The sequence below is a fragment of the Oncorhynchus mykiss genome, chromosome 22, assembly GCF_013265735.2.
Source record: "Oncorhynchus mykiss isolate Arlee chromosome 22, USDA_OmykA_1.1, whole genome shotgun sequence".
NCBI lineage: Eukaryota > Metazoa > Chordata > Actinopteri > Salmoniformes > Salmonidae > Oncorhynchus > Oncorhynchus mykiss.
The window spans coordinates 12,694,622-12,716,907 of NC_048586.1; the positions used below are offsets into that span (position 1 = coordinate 12,694,622).

The 22,286-nt window shown below is 43.0% G+C and overlaps 1 protein-coding gene across 2 annotated transcripts in view; it reads right to left on the reverse strand.

The window, feature by feature from the left end:
* The window catches only part of LOC110501413 (glucose-6-phosphate exchanger SLC37A1), a 32,445-nt gene extending 10,414 nt beyond the window's left edge, over window positions 1–22,031 (reverse strand). The window contains exons 1-11 of one of the 2 annotated variants that reach the window (XM_036958756.1): window positions 21,943–22,031; window positions 13,143–13,224; window positions 12,347–12,452; window positions 12,021–12,099; window positions 5,330–5,465; window positions 5,081–5,157; window positions 4,776–4,942; window positions 4,576–4,634; window positions 3,906–3,986; window positions 3,680–3,808; window positions 84–174 (exon numbers count right to left, since the gene is read on the reverse strand). In XM_036958756.1, the coding sequence (XP_036814651.1) occupies window positions 84–174; window positions 3,680–3,808; window positions 3,906–3,986; window positions 4,576–4,634; window positions 4,776–4,942; window positions 5,081–5,157; window positions 5,330–5,465; window positions 12,021–12,067 (787 nt within the window). In that variant the 5' untranslated portion in view covers window positions 12,068–12,099; window positions 12,347–12,452; window positions 13,143–13,224; window positions 21,943–22,031. Of the gene's footprint in view, window positions 1–83; window positions 175–3,679; window positions 3,809–3,905; window positions 3,987–4,575; window positions 4,635–4,775; window positions 4,943–5,080; window positions 5,158–5,329; window positions 5,466–12,020; window positions 12,100–12,346; window positions 12,453–13,142; window positions 13,225–21,792 lie in introns of both variants that reach the window. The other variant, XM_036958755.1, reaches the window with a different exon arrangement.
* Between the last annotated feature and the right edge of the window lie 255 nt (window positions 22,032–22,286).

Genomic DNA, 22,286 nt, shown 5'->3' on the forward strand with positions numbered 1-22,286 from the left:
TCTTTTATTAAAAAATATGAAAACCCATTCAAAACCCATAATCCACCAGTTCAGAACCACTGATGTAGTGTAAATGTACATACCCGTTTTCGTGATGTAGAGCGGCAGCCAGAAGAGGAAGGTGTAGCTGACCAGCTTGGCAAACAGCAAACAGAGCGAGAACTCTATCACTCCCTGGAGAGAGAAAGAAAAACATACTGTCAACAAATAAAAACTATACATTTCTCCAGAATAGAATGGCGTGGTACTTTGTATGGTGTATGCTAGGTGCCATGGGTTTTCCCTGGTGCTTGTACAGTACCCATGCATTTCTTTCAGATCTATTTAAGTGTATAAGGAACATGTGTCTGCAGGTATTTTTCTACAGTATGAAATGGTATTCGCAACAATTTGATGAACAATATAAATTAACTAAACAAAACCAACCTGCTTTTCTGTAAAAAAAAAAATTTACATTCTAAATTAGGTCACACAGGCTCAGAAGATTCCCGTGAGGGCATGACATTTCCTAAGGAAAATAGTCCTGACAGTGCTTCTGCCATGAAGTCTTGGAGACCTAAAAACATCTGCAGATATGATGTCCAGCTTCGTGGACTTCTTTGACACTTGTGCTGTACAATGAATCACTGTGGCTATAAATGCCACAATATCTACCTTCTTCACAATGAGTGTAACCAGATCACTCGACTGACTTAAAACACTAGCAACTGGTTGCAAGGCATGTCGTCAACACTGTTGCCTCTCGCTCCTTTGACTTTTTTCACCGGCTCCACATAGATCCCTGATCCTTGACACCTCAACCTCCTTCACCCTAACAGGGCACTCAAGGAAGTCTGAAGTATGAACCCCACCACATCTACAAAAAAAATTATCTGATTCTTCAATACCATACTTCTCCTGCCTGCAAACATTTGACACTTGACCATATCCTTTACAATTCCCATACTGATGGTTTGGACACAAACGCTCTCACCGCATACCTCACATATCCAAGCTTCACATATTCAGGTATCGTCTCCTCAAACAATAATATCGATAGGCTTTTCTCCTTCCTTCAATTACCAATACAGTGGTTGCACTGTCCTTCTCTCAGCACATATCAAAGCTGCTGGCTAAAGTTAGAGGAAACCAAGTCTAGATTTATCATAATCACTCCTCTTTCACCCCAGCTGCCAAACTAACCCAGATTCTGATGACCATCTTACCCATGCTAGATTACAGAGACATTATTTATAGATTGGCAGGTAAGGGTGTTCTCTCGCCATTCGGCCATCAGATTTGCCACCAATGCTCCTTATAGGACACATCACTGCATTCTATACTCCTCTGTAAACTGGTCATCTCTGTATACCCGTCGCAAGACCCACTGGTTGATGCTTATTTATAAAATCCTCTTAGACCTCAGTCCCCCCTATCTGAGATACCTACTGCAGCCCTCATCCTCTACATACAACACCCTTTCTGCCAGTCACATTCTGTTAAAGGTCCCAAAAAGCACACACATCCCTGGGTCGCTCCTCTTTTCAGTTCGCTGCAGCTAGCGACAGGAACAAGCTGCAAAAAACACTCAAACTGGACAGTTTTATCTCCATCTCTTCATTCATAGACTCAATCATATACACTCTTACTGACAGTTGTGGCTGCTTTGTATGATGTATTGTTGTCTCTACCTTCTTGACCTTTGTGCTGTTGTCTGTGCCCAATAATGTTTGGACCATGTTTTTTACTGCTACCATGTTGTGTTGCTACCATGTTGTTGTCATGTTGTGTTGCTACCATGCTGTGTTATGTGTTGCTGCCTTATGTTGTCGTCTTAGGTCTCTTTTTATGTAGTGTGTCTCGTGTGATTTGTCCTATATTTATATTGTATATATATATATATATATTTTTTTTATCAGAGGCCCGTAGGAGGCCTTTTGGTAGGTCGTCATTGTAAATAAGAATTTGTTCTAAACTGACTTGCCTAGTTAAATAGGCGACATGCACTGACCATTCATTGAATTCTCTGACTAAGGTACTCGTCATCTACACTACCGGTCACTAGTTTTAGAACACCCACTCATTCAAGGGTTTTTCCATTTTCTACATTGTAAAATAATAGTGAACACATCAAAACTATGAAAACACATATGGAATCATGTAGTAATTTTTTTTTAAATATTTTTAATTGTTAAACAGATCAAAATATATTTTATATTTGAGATTCTTCAAATTGCCACCCTTCAGATAGCCACAGCTTTGCACAATCGTGGCATTCTCTCAACCAGCTTCGCCTGGAATGTCTTGAAGGAGCTCCCACATATGCTCAGCACTTGTTGGCTGCTTTTCCTTCACTCTGAGGTTTAACTCATCACAAACCATCTCAATTTGGTTGGGGGATTGTGGAGGCCAGGTCATCTGATGCAGCACTCCATCACAAATTATTGTTAAAAACAGATCTTACACAGCCTGGAGGTGTGTTGGGTCATTGTCCTGTTGAAAAACAAATGATAGTCCCACTACGCCCAAACGAGATGGGATGGCGTATCGCTGCAGAATTCTGTGGTAGACATGCTGGTTAAGTGTGCCTTGAATTCCAAATACATCACAGACAGTGTCACCAGCAAAACACCCCCACACCATCACACCTCCTCTATGCTTTATGGTGGGAAACACACATGCAGAGATCAGCCATTCACCCGCACTGCGTCTCACAAAGACACAGCGGTTAGGACCAAAAATCTAAAATTTTGACTCCAGACCAAAGGCCAAATTTCTACCGGTCTAATGTCCATTACTTGTGTTTCTTGGCCCAAGCAAGTCTCTTTTCCTATTGGTGTCCTTTAGTAGTGGTTTCTTTGTAGCAATTTGACCATGAAGGCCTGATTTAAGCAGTCTCCTCTGAACAGTTGATGTTGAGATGTGTCTGTTACTTGAACTCTGTGAAGCATTTATTTGGGCTGCAATTTCTGAGGCTGGTAGCTCTAATGAACTGATCCTCTGCAGCAGCGGTAACTTTGGGTCTTCCATTCCCGTGGCGGTCCTCATGAGAGCCGGTTTTATCATAGCGCTACAACTCCTTTGGCAGGCACCCTGCTCCGAAGAGCAATACATGTTACTTCTGATGTGGGCAAATTTGCCAGATCCAGTCCACACTTCTTCTGTTCTTCAATGACACAATTAACCAAAACAAGGCCGCTTCTAGCCACCTTGATTGAACCCACCTTTCCCACTGCTTTCTTCAATGCTCGATAATACAAATGGATTTTGCAACTGAACCTCCTTGTCCAAAAAACAGTTTAATAAGAAATGCATTATTGGACCGGTCCTTGTCTTCTACTACAACTTTTGCTTGTTTTGATCCATTCTTTGATTTCACTATTTTCCATTCCTTATCACACTTCACTTGCCGCACTTTCCGATTAAAGCACAGTCGCCATTTTCCAATGTCCTCATCTGCGTGTTTTCACCCCTTCCTGGTACTTGACTGGTCAATTAAGGTCATTGATTGGTTAGAAACTCACTGCACCTGGTTATCTATGTCTTGAATTGGACATGAATTGAAAGGCAATAATAAAAACCAGCAGATAAATGGCCCTCCAGGAATTGAGTTTAACAGCCCTGGCTTTGGGGAACAGGGCCTGGGCCTTTGCTATTGTGTGTGAGAGATATGGGTGGTGTGAGAGGTCAGGCGACTGACCGGAATGCGTAGAGCTCCCATGAAGCTGATGGCCGAGGGCTCTGATTCGCTCTTCACCACCACCACCTGCTGTACTGGGACAGAAACACTACTGTTGTCCTGAGGGAGCAGCAGCTCTGTGTCCCAGTTCTGAGAGAGATGGAGGGGAAAACATTGGTTAATAACACAGATCCACAAACAGACACTAACATAAACACAGACAAACTCCGATAAAAAACAGGCACACCTCATATTTGTCTCCCTGTTTGTATGAATGGTACAGTTGCTTGTGTCCATTCGTCCCATTCCAGTTCTTTGTCAGCTTTTGCTGCATGAGAAAAAAAATGTACAATACAGTTTACCACAATGTTACGGAGTCTATAGTTTAACATCACTATTATACACAGTGTTCCACCAGCTACTAGTGAAGAAAACTAATGCAGTTCACAGTAGCGTGGGAGACTGAAAATGATACCTGTCAATCAAGAAGAACCCTAAATAAAGCTTATACAAGGAATCTGCCCACATGGTAAAAGTTAATCATGTTTCATCCCTTTTGATTTGTGTGTCCGTCTCCAGGGAGGCATTTTTACCAGAGCCAGCCCACACTCAGAGACACTCAGGTACTCTACGTCTACGCAAGGAGCTAAAGTGGGCGACAGTTGTCTAGGAAACGGTCGGGCGCGATGTGCGACAGATGTGATGCTATCCAGGTAAATTCTGATGGCGTGTGATCCACACAATGATCCCATTCTTGGACACACATTTTCAAACTAGTATTTAAACTAAGCATTGAACCAAATGGGGACTTTTTCCTGTCTATATCTGTGAATTTATACCTCTGAAATGTCCTAAATATTATGTCTATACTAAGTAGAGATGCTTTTGAGAACAAGAGAGACATCCTAAGTACTCACATTGTTCCTGCAGGGAGCAGGGTTCTGTACAGCATGGATGCTTCTAAGATCATTTGGATCTACAGACAAAACACAGAGTTTAAATGTTTTAATATCAGCAGGCAAAAATCTGACCGTCGCATAAATCCTGCATCAAAGCTAAACAAAGGCAAATGGAACAAGTCTTTCACTCGTCCAACCAATCACGTAGCAGTACTCACGTTCAATGAGGAAGAGGAAGCAGATGATTCCCATGGCAGCAATGATGAGGCCGGGAACGATGAAGGACAAGCCCCAGTTGGAGGAGACCCAGTAGCCTGCGATCAGAGAGCCCAAGATGTTGCCCACCGAGGTGTGGGAGTTCCATATGCCCATGATCAGACCCCTCCTATTGGAGACACCAGTTAAAGTATTCTAACTTCAAATGTATATTCTATAACTATTTTATATTCAATGCATCTCCTATAATGTCAGTGTATCTGAACTATGGAGGAATCGTTTCATTTTAACAGATCTTGTGGCTTACCTTCCCTTGCCAAACCAGTTCCCGATGCATGTGACAACACTGGGCCAGCCAGTCGTCTGAACCAAGCCATTAGCCACCTGAGGCAGAGGAGAAACAGAGTTAGAAAAACATTCAGAATATAGAACTGTTGTCCTCTGAATTCTCAACTAGTCTTCCTATGAAATGTCAGACCAAGAATTTTCTATGGCTTTTCTATGACTGATATTGTACATGTGTAGGTAGTTACAGTAGGTCCACTTTGTGACTTACCTGGACAAATATATAGAAGCCAAGGCTGTGGATGCTGTAAATGTAGCCCAGGCCAAACAGACAGGTGAAGAGGCCGCTCATCAGCATGCCAAACGTCAGGTACAGACGGATGGGCAGGCGCTCACCGATGATGCCACTGCAGGACGCACAATGACATTTTAACAATGCATAAGAAAAGTTCATGCAGGCTGACAAAAATGGCTAGCATATTCAGCATAAAAATAGGCTGGCATATTGAGAATTTTTCATCCACCCCTTATATAAAAACGAAACATCAATTTTGAATGAAAAAAAAAAACATTAAAATATCAACACTATTCGGCATGACATCCAGCACACCACAAGCTTGGCTAGAAGCCATTTGACCTTGCTGGGACACAGAGTTAGTTATGCAACACGGTCCTTGAAAAGCACACTGTGTTCATGTTGTAACACTGTGGAAACACAGAGAGACAGAATGAGGACCCTTTCAGGGCTAAAAGAAAGGGAGGGAAAGAGTGAGAGGTTAGAGCGAAAGACAAGAAAAAAAAAAGAAGAGAACACAAGGAGCGAGGGGGGAGATATTCCCCCCTTGACAACTACAATAAAAACAACCAACAAAAAATGGGTCACAACTCCTGCAGTTCTGTCGCACACTGGGCCTGTACATAGTCAATGGTAGGCGTCGAGGGGGCTATTACTATTAGGTACAACTACAGCTCATCCCTTGGCAGTAGTACTGTAGATTACTTTATCGCCGACCTCAACCCAGAGTCTCGCGGGGTTCACAGTCAGCCCACTGTCACTCCTACCAGATCACAGCAAAATCAGTCTACTCTACTTGAACAGAGCAACACTGAAATCACGAGACAAAGCCAAAACAAACCGCACACTATTAAGAAATGTTATAGATGGAAAGAAAGTAGTGTAGAAACATACCAAAAAACAACAGGAAAAAACAATAGCTTTTAGACAACTTCCTGGACAAAACATTTCACTGCAATAGTGAATGCGTAAAACTGGCAATAGAAAGCCAAAACAGTATATTTGACCTTCCAGCTTCACCATCAAATCTAAAAATGACAATGGTTTGATGAAGAATGCAAAAACCTAAGAAAGAAATTGAAAAACATATCCAACCAAAAACAGACCCAGAAAACATGACACCTTTACTATGTTTAAACACTGAAACGGTACAGGAATATACTAAGGAAAAAAGGAACAGCACACCAGAAACCAGCTCAATGTTATTGAAGAATCCATAGAATCGAACCACGTCGGGGAAAATCCGAACACACTAAACAACAACACGAAGAGCTAACTATCCAAAACAGAGGCGTCTGGATAAACCACTTCTCATTTTGGCCCTATGAAGAAAGAACAAAAACATAGACATGATCAATTACAAATCTAACAATCCTCAGCTCTGGCATCTTCCCCAATACTTGGAACCAAGGACTGGTCCCCAAAAACTACTGTGGGATCTGCATCAACAGCAAATTCTCTTCATTATCATTAACAGCAGCCTCCTACATTTCCTCAGTGAAAACATCCTGAGCAAATTAAAAAATTGGCTTTTAACCAAATTACCATGCGACAGACAACGTATTCACCCAGCACACCCTAAAAACAAACAAAATAAAATCTTCTTGTTTTGAAAAAAGCTTGACTCAATTTGACATAGGGGTCGGCTAAATAAATTGATGGAATGCGGTATAAACAACATAAAATCCACAAAACAAGTGTGCGGTTAAAATTTTAAAAACAAACAGATTTCTTTCCTCAGTGCTGTGTGATGAAGCAGGGATGCAGCTTGACACCCACCCTCTTCAACATACATACAGTTAAGGTCAGAAGTTTACATACACCTTAACCAAATACATTTAAACTCCGTTTTTTACAATCCCTGAAATGTAATCCTAGTAAAGATTCCCTGTCTAAGGTCAGTTAGGATCACCACAATATTTAAGAAAGTGAAACGTCAGAATAATATCTGAGAGAATGATTTTTCAGATTTCCTTCTTTCATCACATTCCCAGTGGGTCAGAAGTTTACATACATGCAATTAGTATTTGGTAGCATTGCCTTTAAATTGTTTAACTTGGGTCAAACGTTTTGGTTAGCCTTCCACAAGATTCCCACAAAAAGTTGGGTTTGCCACAACTTTGGAAGTATGCTTGGGGGTCACTGTCCATTTGGAAGACCCATTTGCGAACAAGCTTTAACTTCCTGACTGATGTCTTGAGATGTTGCTTCAATATAGCCACATAATTTTCCTCCCTCATGATGCCATCTATTTTGTGAAGTGCACCAGTCCGTCCTGCAGCAAAGCACCCCCACAACATGATGCTGCCACCCCCGTGCTTCACGGTTGGGATGGTGTTGTTCAGCTCGCAATCCTCCCCCTTTTTCCTCCAAACAAAACGATGGTCATTATGGCCAAACAGTTCTATTTTTTTCATCAGACCAGAGGACATTTCTCCCAAAAGTACGATCTTTGTCCCCATGTGCAGTTGCAAACCGTAGTCTGGCTTCTTTATGGCGGTTTTGGAGCAGGGGCTTCTTCCTTGCTGAGTGGCCTTTCAGGTTATGTCGATATAGGACTCGTTCTACAGTGGATATAGGATACTTTTGTACCAGTTTCCTCCAGAATCTTCACAAGGTCCTTTGCTGTTGTACTGGAATTGATTTGCACTTAGCGCACCAAGGTAAGTTCATCTTTAGGAGACAGAACTCGTCTCCCTTCCTGAAGCGGTATGCGTGGTCCCATGGCGTTTATACTTGCGTACTATTGCGTACTTGTGGAGGTCTACCATTTTTTTTTGCCTGATTTCTTTTGATTTTCCCATGATGTCAAGCAAAGAGGCATTGAGTTTGAAGGTAGGCCTTGAAATACATTCACAGGTACACCTCCAATTGACTCAAATGATGTCAATTAGCCTATCAGAAGCTCCTAAAGCCATGATATTATCTTCTGGAATTTTCCAAGCTGTTTAAAGGCACAGTCAATTTAGTGTATGTAAACATCTGACCCACTGGAATTGTGATACAGTGAATTATAATTGAAATAATCTGTCTGTAATCAATTGTTGGAAAAATTACTTGTGTCATGCACAAAGTAGATGCCCTAACCGACTTGCCAAAACTATAGTTTGTTAACAAGAAATTTGTGGAGTGGTTGAAAAACGAGTTAATGACTCCAACCTAAGTGTATGTAAACTTCCGACTTCAACTGTACATACATTACATTACATACATACATACATAGGCGAGGGCACTAGAACAGTCTGCAGCACCAGGCCTCACCCTACTAGAATCTGAAGTCAAATGTCTACTGTTTACTGATGATCTGTTGCTTCTGTCACCAACCAAGGAGGGCCTACAGCAGCACCTACACTACCATTCAAAAGATTGGGGTCAAAATAAACATTTTTGTTCATTAAAATAACATCAAATTGATCAGAAATACAGTGTAGACATTGTTAATATTATAGCCTTCATTTCTCAGAACAAGAATAGACTGACGAGTTTCAGAAGACAGTTATTTGTTTCTGGCCATTTTGAGCCTGTAATCAAACCCAAATGCTGATGCTCCAGATACTCAACTAGTCTAAAGTAGGCCAGTTTTATTGCTTCTTTAAGCAGGACTACAGTTTTCAGCTGTGCTAAAATAATTGCAAAAGGGTTTTCTGATGATAAATTAGCCTTTTCAAATGATAAACTTGGATTAGCTAACACAATGTGCCATGGGAACTCAGGAGTGATGGTTGCTGATAATGGACCTCTGTACGTCTACATAGATATTCCGTTTAAAAAATCTGCCTTTTCCTGCAACAATAGTCATTTACAACATTAATGTCTACACTGTATTTCTGATCAATTTGATGTTATTTTAAATGGACAAAAAAAACATGCTTTTCATTCAAAAACAAGAACATTTCTAATTGACCCAAAATGTTGAATGGAAGCGCAGACAGTAAAAAAGTAAAATAAAAAAAATAGACAAATAATTGTGTTGCAAAAAAGGTCCCGTCACCAGGACCACAAATACAAATTCCATCTAGATACCATTTCCCTAGAGCACAAACTATACCTACCTCTGTGATTGATTTGAGAGACAAGGTAAGAAGGGCCTTCTACGCCATAAAAAGGAACATAAAATTCAATATCCCAATTAGGATCTGACTAAAAATAATTGATATCAGTTCAAATTTTTGAATCAGGGTCTGCTCACCAACCAAGAATTCACAAAATGGGACAAACACTCTGCTAGACTCTGCTAGCGCTGTGGAGGTCACAAAATTTCATCAGCCGGTGATTCTCAAGCAAATAACTGCCCTCTCATGGTAATTGACCGTTAATTAACATAAACACATTTAGCATCTCCTGGCTTCCGCACATGGCCTACAAGCCACTGATACAGACCTGTAGAACATCTACATTTTTAAAAGTCTAATAACTCCATGTAATATAGCCTACACCGCCACAATAAATCCATTATTTATTTTAGACAGGTCTAAAGAAACATGATAGGGAAATGTAGTCCATTTCAGAAGAACAGAGTAGCAACAGTAGTAGTAACTCTGAGTTGTCCTTATGTTAGGTCCTGATCTGGCTATGTTAAATGGCTGTGGCCTACACCAGTTCATTTAGCAGACAAGAGTTTCTTAGAATTCCTTGGAATTATTTTATATTATAGTACGAAGAATACTACTGAACAAAGCTGAATAAAATAGAATGGATATTTTCTCCAAACGACGTGAGGGAGTGCGCACATGCGGCTAACAAAGAAATAGATACTTCTATTTGCTTAATTTTAGAGTTATTCGTGTAACTTTAGTTGTTCTACAAACATTGGACTATATGTTTAGATTTTTAATACATTGTAAGGCTGCATGATGCAACTCTAATGATTTTTTAAAAGTTGCTTGAAATGGCATGAGCTCCGCTTTGTTTTTTTTCACAGACTGTACACACACACACGTACTTCCTCAGTCGTCTCTCATTCACAATCTGACAAGCACTTGATAATGCCTTGAATTTCCTGGCTGCATCCCCTTTGTGTGGCCGTAATGCACCCGGGAAAAAAAGCCATGCCTTTTGCGGCGTGGCCGTTGTGTCCTTGGCCCGGAGTGCTGGGTTGTGCCCTTCTCCCAGAGTGCTCAAAAGCACCCCTCACTCACATGGCTTTCCATCACGTGATTGGGTCTTTTTTTAGGTTACAAGTGAAAACAGACACACTGGGGACGCAACTGCGCGCGTACTTATCCAATTCTGAGGTGCATATTGAAGATATCGGAAGAACTGTCCACATTTACTTTGTCAGCCATCAAGAAGAATAGGCCTAACAAACAGCAAAAGCACTAGCCTGTCAATCTACTATCCCCCATAGTACCAAAGTTGATCAACTCTATGTGAGAAATAAATATTCCAAACATAGTCCGGGACAGCTGCGGGATGTGATAGGTCCCAAATTAATACAACCACGAGAGTCAAAAAAAAGAAATGACGCAATGTGGCTGACGCAACAGAGCAGAACGTTTAGCTTTAAATGTTGCTAAACTATTAGGCTGTTTCTTCACACTGTAAGTGCAGCAAAGTGCACATGGCAGAAGGCTAAAAGCAAAAGTGCTCCATTAGCAGGAAAACACCATTATCAAAAGTGACCACAAATGTGATTATTCATGTAATGCTTTTATTATAAAAGGTGCATTTTTATGGTGAACAATTATCCTCCCCAAACTTGAAACTCAAACGCTGCCAGTTAGGCTCTACACCCCTTGTAAAGCGAATGAATGTTCTTCATTTTAAGAAGTTATTTTGGCCACGTTAGTTGATTACAAACCTTATCAAAAAAAATGTAGGCCTATGGGCCAGGCTACATAAGGTGTGACAGACACCATGATTTGAATAAAAGCCGCAACAACAAAAAAAGGCATTGTCTTACGCTGGGCATCATTCACGAGTGATATGCTAATATTGTCACCCATCAGACTATTCTTGATTTAATCTGGTCTTTACATATACTATATATATGCGTGAAACATGTTTTGATTTAGAATGGACCATTTTCATGCACCCGTCTCAGAACTGTGACAGGAGAAAAAAAGAAACGCATGTCATCTATGTACCAAAAGGAGGACACTTTTCCTGTGGTTCATTTCCATGCCAGCCAGGTAGGCTATCCTCCTGTTGTAAAATAAGCAATGTACTTAATATTAGGAAAGTTGAGAAATAAATTATAGTAGGCCTAGCCTATAGAAAGCTAAAGGATCCTCTTTTTAAGAGGCCATCACTCTTGTTTTCTCACACCATTTCATAGCCTATAGAAAAACGTTGCACAACATGAGCTCATGAACTCTCATGAAGTGTTTGATTGGATTTTCGAAGACATTTGCATTGATGTCAGAGTGATGAGAGGGACAATAGAGTGCGGAGTACCAGGCAGTTAGCAAGTTGGTAGGTTACTAATGACCATCAGCAGCATCAGAGCTTGGAGAAGCCTAATCACTGTGACTAAACGGTCATGTGGAATTTGACTGCCTTCAAGACTCGTGACCACCTGCGGTAATACGGTCACCGCAACAGCCCTAGACTCTGCAGTGTGACTGACTGACTGAAGGATGAGAGATGGGGGAAGCGCTTTATCCGATAACTAGAGGCCAGAGGTATTCCTGATCAGGTAATGTGGACAGCCTAGTTTTAGCCTTACCTGAGGAACATGCCCACAGCATAGGCACAGAGGAAGGAGTAGTCCATGGCTCCCAGCAGCTGCTTATAGTTGCTTTTATCTAGATATGGAGGTAGTTTTACATGAGAATGACATCAATTCAACCAAGGACCACTCATCTGAATACAGGCTCCTGGGTTTGGTTATGGGGATCGACAACAATGTGTGAATGAATAGTAACAAATGTGTGATTAGTGATAAGTGTAGGGATAGAGGATGCATAACATTTAGTAGAGCAAGTGGGAGAAAGAGGGATTGAGAGACTGAAAGGGGGGGGGGGGGGGAACAAGGGTTGAGTGGGGTCTCACCGAAGGGTTTCCAGCTGCACTCTGCAGCTGTGTGGAGGTTTGGCAGCTGGTTACTACTGGCTGTGGAGAGCTCATTGAGAGCTGAGCAGTTCTTATGCAGCTCACTCTGTGGAACAAATAATCATATTGAGCAAACATTCACGTGTGTGTGCACGCACTGAACAAAAAAAGCACAAACTACAGTAAACCCAACATATATAGCTGGTCAAACATTAATCTAAAATATATTTAATACTAAATGTCAAGGTGCTTCCAGCCATGCTATGGTTCCAAGGTAAACAATGGTGGATAACATTGGTTACATAAATAGTTGATCCCTGGCTCTGCTTTGGGAGGGATACTGTCATTCTGATATACTGTCACAGACAGGGGCGCAACTTTGGGGGTGGGGGGGGGGACAATTTATTTTGTATCCAGTCGGATAAACACTCCAAACAGCCTACCCGACAGCTCGGAAGTGTCCCATGGTTCGAAAGCACACCGTTGCCTCGTTTTGTATCATATTCCAATGATAAAACTGGGGGGGACGAAAATGCAATTTCAGAATGTTGCGCCCCAGATATAGTAGCAGGATGAATCACATTGAGGCTGTTCAGGTTACAATAACACCTGTGCTGATAACATGTATATTTAATGTGTGGATAGGAGTGTATATTTAGTAAATCTCTTATTATGTGCTATGCCAGTATAGTCCAGTAAATTCCCTATAGGGACATCAGATATATAAATATATATACATACATGCATACATACATACATACATACATACATACATACATACATACACACACGTTACCTTGACGATGCTGATGGGTTTTCTGGACAGGTGGAAGCTGGTGTACAGCAGGAAGGTGAGGCTAAATGTGAAGGCTCGGTACCTGGAGGGAGACAACACAACACAAGGGGGCAGCAGTGAGAAGGGCTGGATAGGAGGAGGTCATCAGTGGGTAGCATTCATCCCTGACCACTGAGAGCGGTCAGGGATGAATCATTCCCACAATGGTCAGTGTGAGGTTTGGGTTTAGGGTAATCCTAGATATGTCCTTAGATAAACTCAGCAAAAAAAGAAACATTCGCTCACTGTCAACTGCGTTTATTAACAGCAAACTTAAACATGTGTAAATATTTGTATGAACATAACAAGATTCAACAACTGAGACATAAATTGAACAAGTTCCACAGACATGTGACTAAAATAAATGGAATAATGTGTCCCTGAACAAGGCGGGGGGGGGGTCAATATCAAAAGTAACAGTCGGTATCTGGTGAGGTTACCCACCTCCCCCACCAAGACACCTGCAAGTTCCCGGACATTTCTGTGGGGGGGGGGGGGGGGGAATGGTCTTAGCCCTCACCCTCTGATCCAACATGTCCCAGATATGCTCTATGGGATTGAGATCCGGGCTCGTCGCAGGCCATGGCAGAACACTGACATTCCTGTCTTGCAGGAAAACATGCACAGAACAAGCAGTATGGTATTGTAATGCTGGAGGGTCATGTCAGGATGAGCCTGCAGGAAGGGTATGAAGGAGGAGGATGTCTTCCCTGTAATGCACAGCATTGAGATTGCCTGCAATGACAACAAACTCAGTCCGATGATGCTGTGACACACCGCCCCAAACCATGATGGACCCTCCACCTCCAAATCGATCCCGCTCCAGAGTACAGGCCTTGGTGTACTCATTCCTTTGACGATAAACGTGAATTCGACCATCACCCCTGGTGAGACAAAACTGTGACTTGTCAGTGAAGAGCACTCTTTGCCAGTCCTGTCTGGTCCAGCAACGGTGGGTTTGTGCCCATAGGCAACGTTGTTGCCGGTGATGTCTGGCGAGGACCTGCCTTACAACAGACCTACAAGCCATCAGTCCAGCCTCTCTCAGTGTATTGCGGACAGTCTGAGCACTGATGGAGGGATTGTGCGTTCCTGGTGTAACTTGGGCACTTGTTGCCATCCTGTACCTGTCCCGCAGGTGTGATGTTCGGCTGTACCGATCCTGTGCAGGTGTTGCTACATGTGGTCTGCCACTGCGAGAACAATCAGCTGTCCATCCTGTCTCCCTGTAGCGCTGTCTTAGGCATCTCACAGTATGGATATTGCAATTTATTGCTCTGGCCACATCTGCAGTCCTCATGCCTCCTTGCAGCATGCCTAAGGCATGTTCACCCAGATGAGCAGGGACCCTGGGCATCTTTCTTTTGGTGTTTTTCAGAGTCAGTGGAAAGGCCTCTTTAGTGTCGTAAGTCTTCAGAACTGTGACCTTAATTGCCTACCGTCTGTAAGCTGCTAGTGTCTTAATGACCTTTCCACAGGTGCATGTTCATTAATTGTTTATGGTTCATTGAACAAGCATGGGAAACAGTGTTAAAACCCTTTACAAATAATTATCTTTCTTTTTTTGCTGAGTTTATGTTAACTTATATTCTGAGAGGGTGGAAGACAACTGGACATTGGACCTCTTGGCTGGACTGACTGGCTGGCTTCGTTTATAGTGGCGTAAATGAGCTGAATGGAGATCAAACATTTCACCTGGGAGGGTGTCACCAAGACACAAGCAAAGTAATTTGCAAATCTTTGTAATATACAGTTGAAGTCCGAAGTTTACATACACTTAGTCATTAAAACTTGTTTTTAAACCACTCCACAAATTTCTTGTTAACAAACTATAGTTTTGGCAAGTTGGTTAGGACATCTACTTTGTGCATGACACAAGTAATTTTTCCAACAATTGTTTACAGATTATTTCACTGTATCACAATTCCAGTGGGTCAGAATTTGACATACACTAAGTTGACTGTGCCTTTAAAAAGCTTGGAAAATTCCAGAAAATGTCATGGCTTTAGAGGCTTCTGACAGGCTAATTGACATCATTTGAGTCAAATGGAGCTGTACCTGTGGATGTATTTCAAGGCCTACCTTCAAACTCAGTGCCTCCTTGCTTGACATCATGGGAAAATCAAAATAAATCAGCCAAGACCTCAGAAAAAAAATGGTAGACCTCCACAAGTCTGGTTCATACTTGGGAGCAATTTCCAAATGACTGAAGGTACCACGTTCATCTGTACAAACAATAGTACGTAAGTATAAACACCATGGGACCACGCAGCTGTCATACCGCTCAGGGAGGAGACGCGTTCTGTCTCCTAGAGATTAACGTACTTTGGTGCGAGAAGTGCAAATCAATCCCAGAACAACAGCAAAGGACCTCGTTTCCTCCAGCATTTTAACAGGTACAAAAGTATCTATATTCACATTAAAAGTCCTATAGCGACATAACCTGAAAGGCCACTCAGCAAGGAGGAAGCCCCTGCTCCAAAACCGCCATAAAAAAGTCAGACTACGGATTGCAGCTGCACATGGGGACAAAGATCGTACTTTTTGGAGAAATGTCCTCTGGTCTGATGAAACAAAAATTGAACTGTTTGGCCATAATGACCATCGTTATGTTTGGAGGAAAAAGGGGGAGGATTGCAAGCCAAAGAACATTATCCCAACCGTGAAGCACGGGGGTGGCAGCATCATGTTGTGGAGGTGCTTTGCTGCAGGAGGGACTGGTGCACTTCACAAAATAGATGGCATCATGAGAAAGGAAAATTATGTGGATATATTGAAGCAACATCAAGACATCAGTCAGGAAGTTAAAGCTTGGTCGCAAATGGGTCTTCCAAATGGACAATACAATAATGGACCAAGCATACTTCCAAAGTTGTGGCAAAATGGCTTAAGGACAACAAAGTCAAGGTATCAGAGTGGCCATCACAAAGCCCTGACCTCAATCCTATAGAAAATTTGTGGGAAGAATTGAAAAAGCGTGTGCGAACAAGGAGGCCTACAAACCTGACTCAGTTACACCAGCTCTGTCAGGAGGAATGGGCCAAAATTAACCCAACTTATTGTGGGAAGATAATGGAAGGCTACCCAAAACATTTGACCCAAGTTGAACAATTTAAGTATAACAAAGGCCAGGATGTGCCGTTCCTTTAACTCTCCCACTCACTCAGTCATTTCCTTGTGGACTTGTGCAATTGGCAAACAAATTGAGTTTAACATATCCGGACACGTCTAACCCCTGACCTAGTCAAACGCAGCCACCTTGACGTGGGTCTGCCCCTGACCTAGTCAAACGCAGCCACCTCGACGTGGGTCTGGCCCTGACCTAGTCAAACGCAGCCACCTCGACGTGGGTCTGCCCCTGACCTAGCCAAACGCAGCCACCTCGACGTGGGTCTGCCCCTGACCTAGCCAAACGCAGCCACCTCGACGTGGGTCTGCCCCTGACCTAGCCAAACGCAGCCACCTCGACGTGGGTCTGCCCCTGACCTAGCCAAACGCAGCCACCTCGACGTGGGTCTGCCCCTGACCTAGCCAAACGCAGCCACCTCGACGTGGGTCTGCCCCTGACCTAGCCAAACGCAGCCACCTCGACGTGAGTCTGCCCCTGACCTAGCCAAACGCAGCCACCTCGACGTGGGTCTGCCCCTGACTTAGCCAAACACAGCCACCATGACGTGGGTCTGCCCCTGGACGACCCTGACCTAGCCAAACGCAGCCACCTCGACGTGGGTCTGCCCCTGCACGAGCCAAACACAGCCACTTATGGCAGTCTGGATGTCTTAACACCACCATAAACCATTCCTAGAGACCAATTGCTAAGGAGTGGAAAGTAGCCTATAAATTATCCTATAGAAAATTTGTGGGAAGAATTGAAAAAGCGTGTGCGAACAAGGAGGCCTACAAACCTGACTCAGTTACACCAGCTCTGTCAGGAGGAATGGGCCAAAATTAACCCAACTTATTGTGGGAAGATAATGGAAGGCTACCCAAAACATTTGACCCAAGTTGAACAATTTAAAAGGCAATGCTACCAAATACTAATTGAGTGTATGCAAACTTCTGACCCACTGGGATTGTGATGAAAGAAATAAAAGCTGAAAGAAATCACTATACTATTATTCTGACATTTCACATTCATAAAATAAATGAGTGATCCTAACTGACCTAAGACAGGGAATTTCTATTAGGATTAAATGTCAGGAATTGTGAAAAACTGAGTTTAAATGTATTTGGCTAAGGTGTATGTAAACTTCTGACTTCAACTGTAATTCAATGTTAAAGTACACAGTGAGAACTGGTAAGTATAACAAAGGCCAGGATGTGCCGTTCCTTTAACTCTCCCACTCACTCAATCATTTCCTTGTGGACTTGTGCAATTGGCAAACAAATTGAGTTTAACATATCCGGACACGTCTAACCCCTGACCTAGCCAAACGCAGCCACCTCGACGTGGGTCTGGCCCTGACCTAGTCAAACGCAGCCACCTCGACGTGGGTCTGCCCCTGACCTAGTCAAACGCAGCCACCTCGACGTGGGTCTGCCCCTGACCTAGCCAAACGCAGCCACCTCGACGTGGGTCTGCCCCTGACCTAGCCAAACGCAGCCACCTCGACGTGGGTCTGCCCCTGACCTAGCCAAACGCAGCCACCTCGACGTGGGTCTGCCCCTGACCTAGCCAAACGCAGCCACCTCGACGTGGGTCTGCCCCTGACCTAGCCAAACGCAGCCACCTCGACGTGAGTCTGCCCCTGACCTAGCCAAACGCAGCCACCTCGACGTGGGTCTGCCCCTGACTTAGCCAAACACAGCCACCATGACGTGGGTCTGCCCCTGGACGACCCTGACCTAGCCAAACGCAGCCACCTCGACGTGGGTCTGCCCCTGCACGAGCCAAACACAGCCACTTATGGCAGTCTGGATGTCTTAACACCACCATAAACCATTCCTAGAGACCAATTGCTAAGGAGTGGAAAGTAGCCAGAGGGAAGAATCACTGATTGCCTTTACACATTCACAACAGCTGGGCAGCATGTGTGCGTGTTTGTATCTCTCTCTCCATGTGTCGAGTGGGGAGGGGGTTGTGTTCATAAGACATGACAGGAAGGGGACAGTTAGGACACTGGCTGTGTGTCTTCCTTGTTGCCAGTCATTTAGTGAAAAACATGTCAGTGGCTCTGTGACACCACAGAACACCACCACTGTCCCAACTCAAATAAAACTTTATTTGCCACATGCGCCGAATACAACAAGTGTAGACTTTACCATGAAATGCTTACTTACAAGCCCTTAACCAACAGTGCAGTTCAAGAAGAAGAAACGATTTACCAGTAGGCTAAAATAAATAGCCATAATAAAAAGTAACACAATAAGAACAATACCAAGTCAGTGTGCAGGGGTACAGGCTCGTTGAGGTAATCTGTACATGTAGGTGGGGGCGAAGTAACTATGCATAGGTAACAAACAAACAGCGAGTAGCAGCTGGGGGAAGACAAACAGGTTACCCTCAAGAATTTCTCTGTACTTAGCGCCAGCCATCATTCCTTTAATTCTGACCAGTTTCCCAGTCCCTGGCGATGAAAAACATCCCCACTGGGGATGGTGTTCAAGGGGTGATGAGAGGTGTTGGGTTTGCACCAGACATAGAGTTTTCCTTGATGGCCAAAAAGCTCAATTTTAGTCTCATCTGACCAGAATATCTTCTTCCATATGTTTGCGGAGTCTCCCACATGCCTATTTTTTTCTTTAAGCAATGGCTTTTTTCTGGCCACTCTTCCATAAAGCCCAGCTCTGTGGAGTGTATGGCATAAAGTGGTCCTATGGACAGATACTCCAATCTCCGCTGTGGAGCTTTGCAGCTCTTAAAGGGTTATCGTTGGGCTCTTTGTTGCCTCTCTGATTAATGCCCTCCTTGCCTGGTCCGTGAGTTTTGGTGGGCGGTTTGTTGTGGTGCCATATTCTTTAAATGTTTTAATAATGGATTTAATGGTGCTCCGTGGGATGTTCAAAGTTTAGGATATTTTTTAAAAACCCAACCCTGATCTGTACTTCTCCACAACTTTGTCCCTGACCTGTTTGGAGAGCTCCTTGGTCTTCGTGGTGTCACTTGCTTGGTGGTGCCCCTTGCTTAGTGGTGTTGCAGACTCTGAGGCCTTTCAGAACGGGTGTATATATATGCACTGAGATCATGTGACAGGTCATGTGACACTTAGATTGCACACAGGTGGACTAACTAATTATGTGACTTCTGAAAGTAATTGGTTGCACCAGACCTTTTCCTTGCAAAGGGGGTGAACACATACTCACGCACCACTTTTACGATTTTAATTTGAGAACTTATTTAAACAAGTAATTCTTTCCATTTCCCTTCACCAATTTGGACTATTTTGTGTACGTTCATTACATGAAATCCAAACAAAAATCCATTTAAATTACAGGTTGTAATGCAACAAAATAGGAAAAATGCCAAGGGGGATGAATACTTTTGCAAGGCACTGCACTTACAGTCACTGTGGGGATGACGTCATCGATGCACTTATTGATGAAGCCGATGACTGAGGCGGTGTATTTCTCAATGCCATTGGATGAAACCCGGAACATATTCCAGTTTGTGCTAGCAAAACTGTCCTGTAGTGTAGCTTCCGCGGCATCTGACCACTTCTGTATTGAGCGAGTCACTGGTACTTCATGCTTTAGTTTTTGCTTGTAAGCAGGAGGACAGTGATCAGATTTGCCAAATGGAGGGCAGGGGAGAGCTTTGTATGCATCTGTGTGTTTTTTATTGATTTATTTCACCTTTATTTAACCAGGTAGGCCAGTTGAGAACAAGTTCTAATTTACAACTGTGACCTGTCCAAGATAAAGCAAAGCAGTGCGACAAAAGTGTGTGGAGTAAAGGTGGTCTTGGATTTTTTTTCTTCCCTGGTTGCACATGTGACATGCTGTTAAAAATGTGGTAAAACTGATTTAAGTTTGCCTGCATTAAAGTCCCCGGCCACTAGGAGCACCGCTTCTGGTGGAGCATTTTCTTCTTTACTTATGGCCTTATAGAGTTGTTTCAGAGCGGTCTTAGTGCCAGCTTCGCTTTGTGGTGGTAAATAGACGGCTACGAATAATACAGATGAGAACTCTCTTGGTAGATAGTGTGGTCGACAGCTTATCATAAGGTACTCTACCTCAGGCGAGCAATATCTCGAGACTTCTTTAATATTAGAGGCACAAGCTGTTATTGACAAAAAGACACACACCCCCACTCCTCATCTTACTAGAGGTAGCGTCTCTGTTCTGCCGTTGCATGGGAAAATCCCGCCAGCTCTATATTGTCTGTTTCTTTGTTCAGCCACGTCTCGATGAAACGTAAGATGTTAGTTTTTAATGTCCCGTTGGTAGGATAATCTTAATAGTAGGTCATCAATTTAAATTTTCTAACGATTGCACGTTAGCAAGAAGAATGGAAGGCATTGGGAGTTTACTCGCTCGCCTCCGGCTTCTCAGAAGGATACCCGATCTGCGTCCCCTTTTCGTGCAAGAGCCTGGATCTGGGACTGTTTCAGTGAAAGCAGGATATTCTTCTCGTTGGACTCGTTAAAGGAAAAAGTTTCTTCCAGTCCACGGTGAGTAATTGCTTTTCTGATGTCCAGAAGTTATTTTCAGTCATAAGAGACAGTAGCACCAACATTATGTACACAATAAGTTAAAAACCAAGTTCCACAAAACGCAAAAAAAAAATCCCCAAAAATTGCACAATTGGTTGGGAGAATGTAAAACGTCAGTCATGTTCTCTGGTGCCAACTCTCTGATAGGACCAGACATACGGGGTGGCAGGTAGCCTAGTGGTTAGAGCATTGGGCCAGTAACTAAAAGGTTGCTGGATCGAATCTCCGAGCTGACAAGGTAAAAATCTGTCGTTCTGCCCCTGAACAAGGCAGTTAACCCACTGTTCCCTGGTAGGCCGTTATTGTAAATAAGAATTTGTTCTTAACTGACTTGCCTAGTTAAATAAAAGGTTAAATAAAAAATATGATATAGGAGACAGTGCAGAGGGAGACTGGACTGGCTACAGCCAGTCACTCACACTGTATAACAAGTCAGTCTGAACGCAATTAAATGTGATAAAGCTATAAGAAATACTTCAAAGTCAGGTTCAGAACAGGGTTCTTGATAATAAATAAGATCAGGAGTTTTTCCTGACCAGGAACAACTCCTGGCCCTAATAATGACTGGGATACATGATCATTAAGCTTCCTGCAAGTATACAGGGCTATACAGTAGATGGTACGTATGCCCTTACTCTACATGAGGTATGGGAACTTAGAGGACAGTTCTGTTATTTGCACAGTGTTCTCTTTCTCTGTGTCCCGGCCAATTCACTCTCTTGCAGAAAACACGTAATTAGGACTAAATAGAAACAGCTACAAGCACAGACACACTCACATGTACACTCCTGCACAGGCACACACGTGAACATTATGGCTTGAGCCCTGAGGTCTCTTCATCATAAGTCATCAACAATTTACAACTAAGTTCACGTGTAAGCCAGTTCACGTGTAAGCCAGACCTGTACTGACAAACCAACAGAAAGTATTGATCTGACAGACAGACATACAAAACTCACCACTGGTCTCTGTTGAAGGAGGCCAAAAAGCGGATGCCAGGTGGCACTGGGGCCATGATGATTGGGTGATAACGGGCACTGCGGGGTCAGGGGTCAACAGATAGGTAGATCTCACAGCAATGATGACCAACACACAGAACTGCAGCTCACCTCTGGCCAGAAGAACCCTGTGAGCTCAACACTAGGCCTGGGAGACATGGCCAAGAACCTTCTGGAATAACCCCTCAGAAGTGTTCTCCTAAAAGGCACAACAACAAAAGAACGTTTCAAACAGAGCAGGGTCTCTGAAATTGGCATCTCTCTCCATTCCATAATGTAAGTTCTATAACTTCAACTTTGTCGATGTACAGTTAAGGGGTCTGAATACTTTCCTGACTTATTTCACATTTTGTTACGTTAGTCTTATCCTAAAATTGATTAAATAAAGGAAATTACTCAGCAATCCCCACAATGACAAAGCGAAATCAGGTTTAGACAAATTGATTAAAATATAT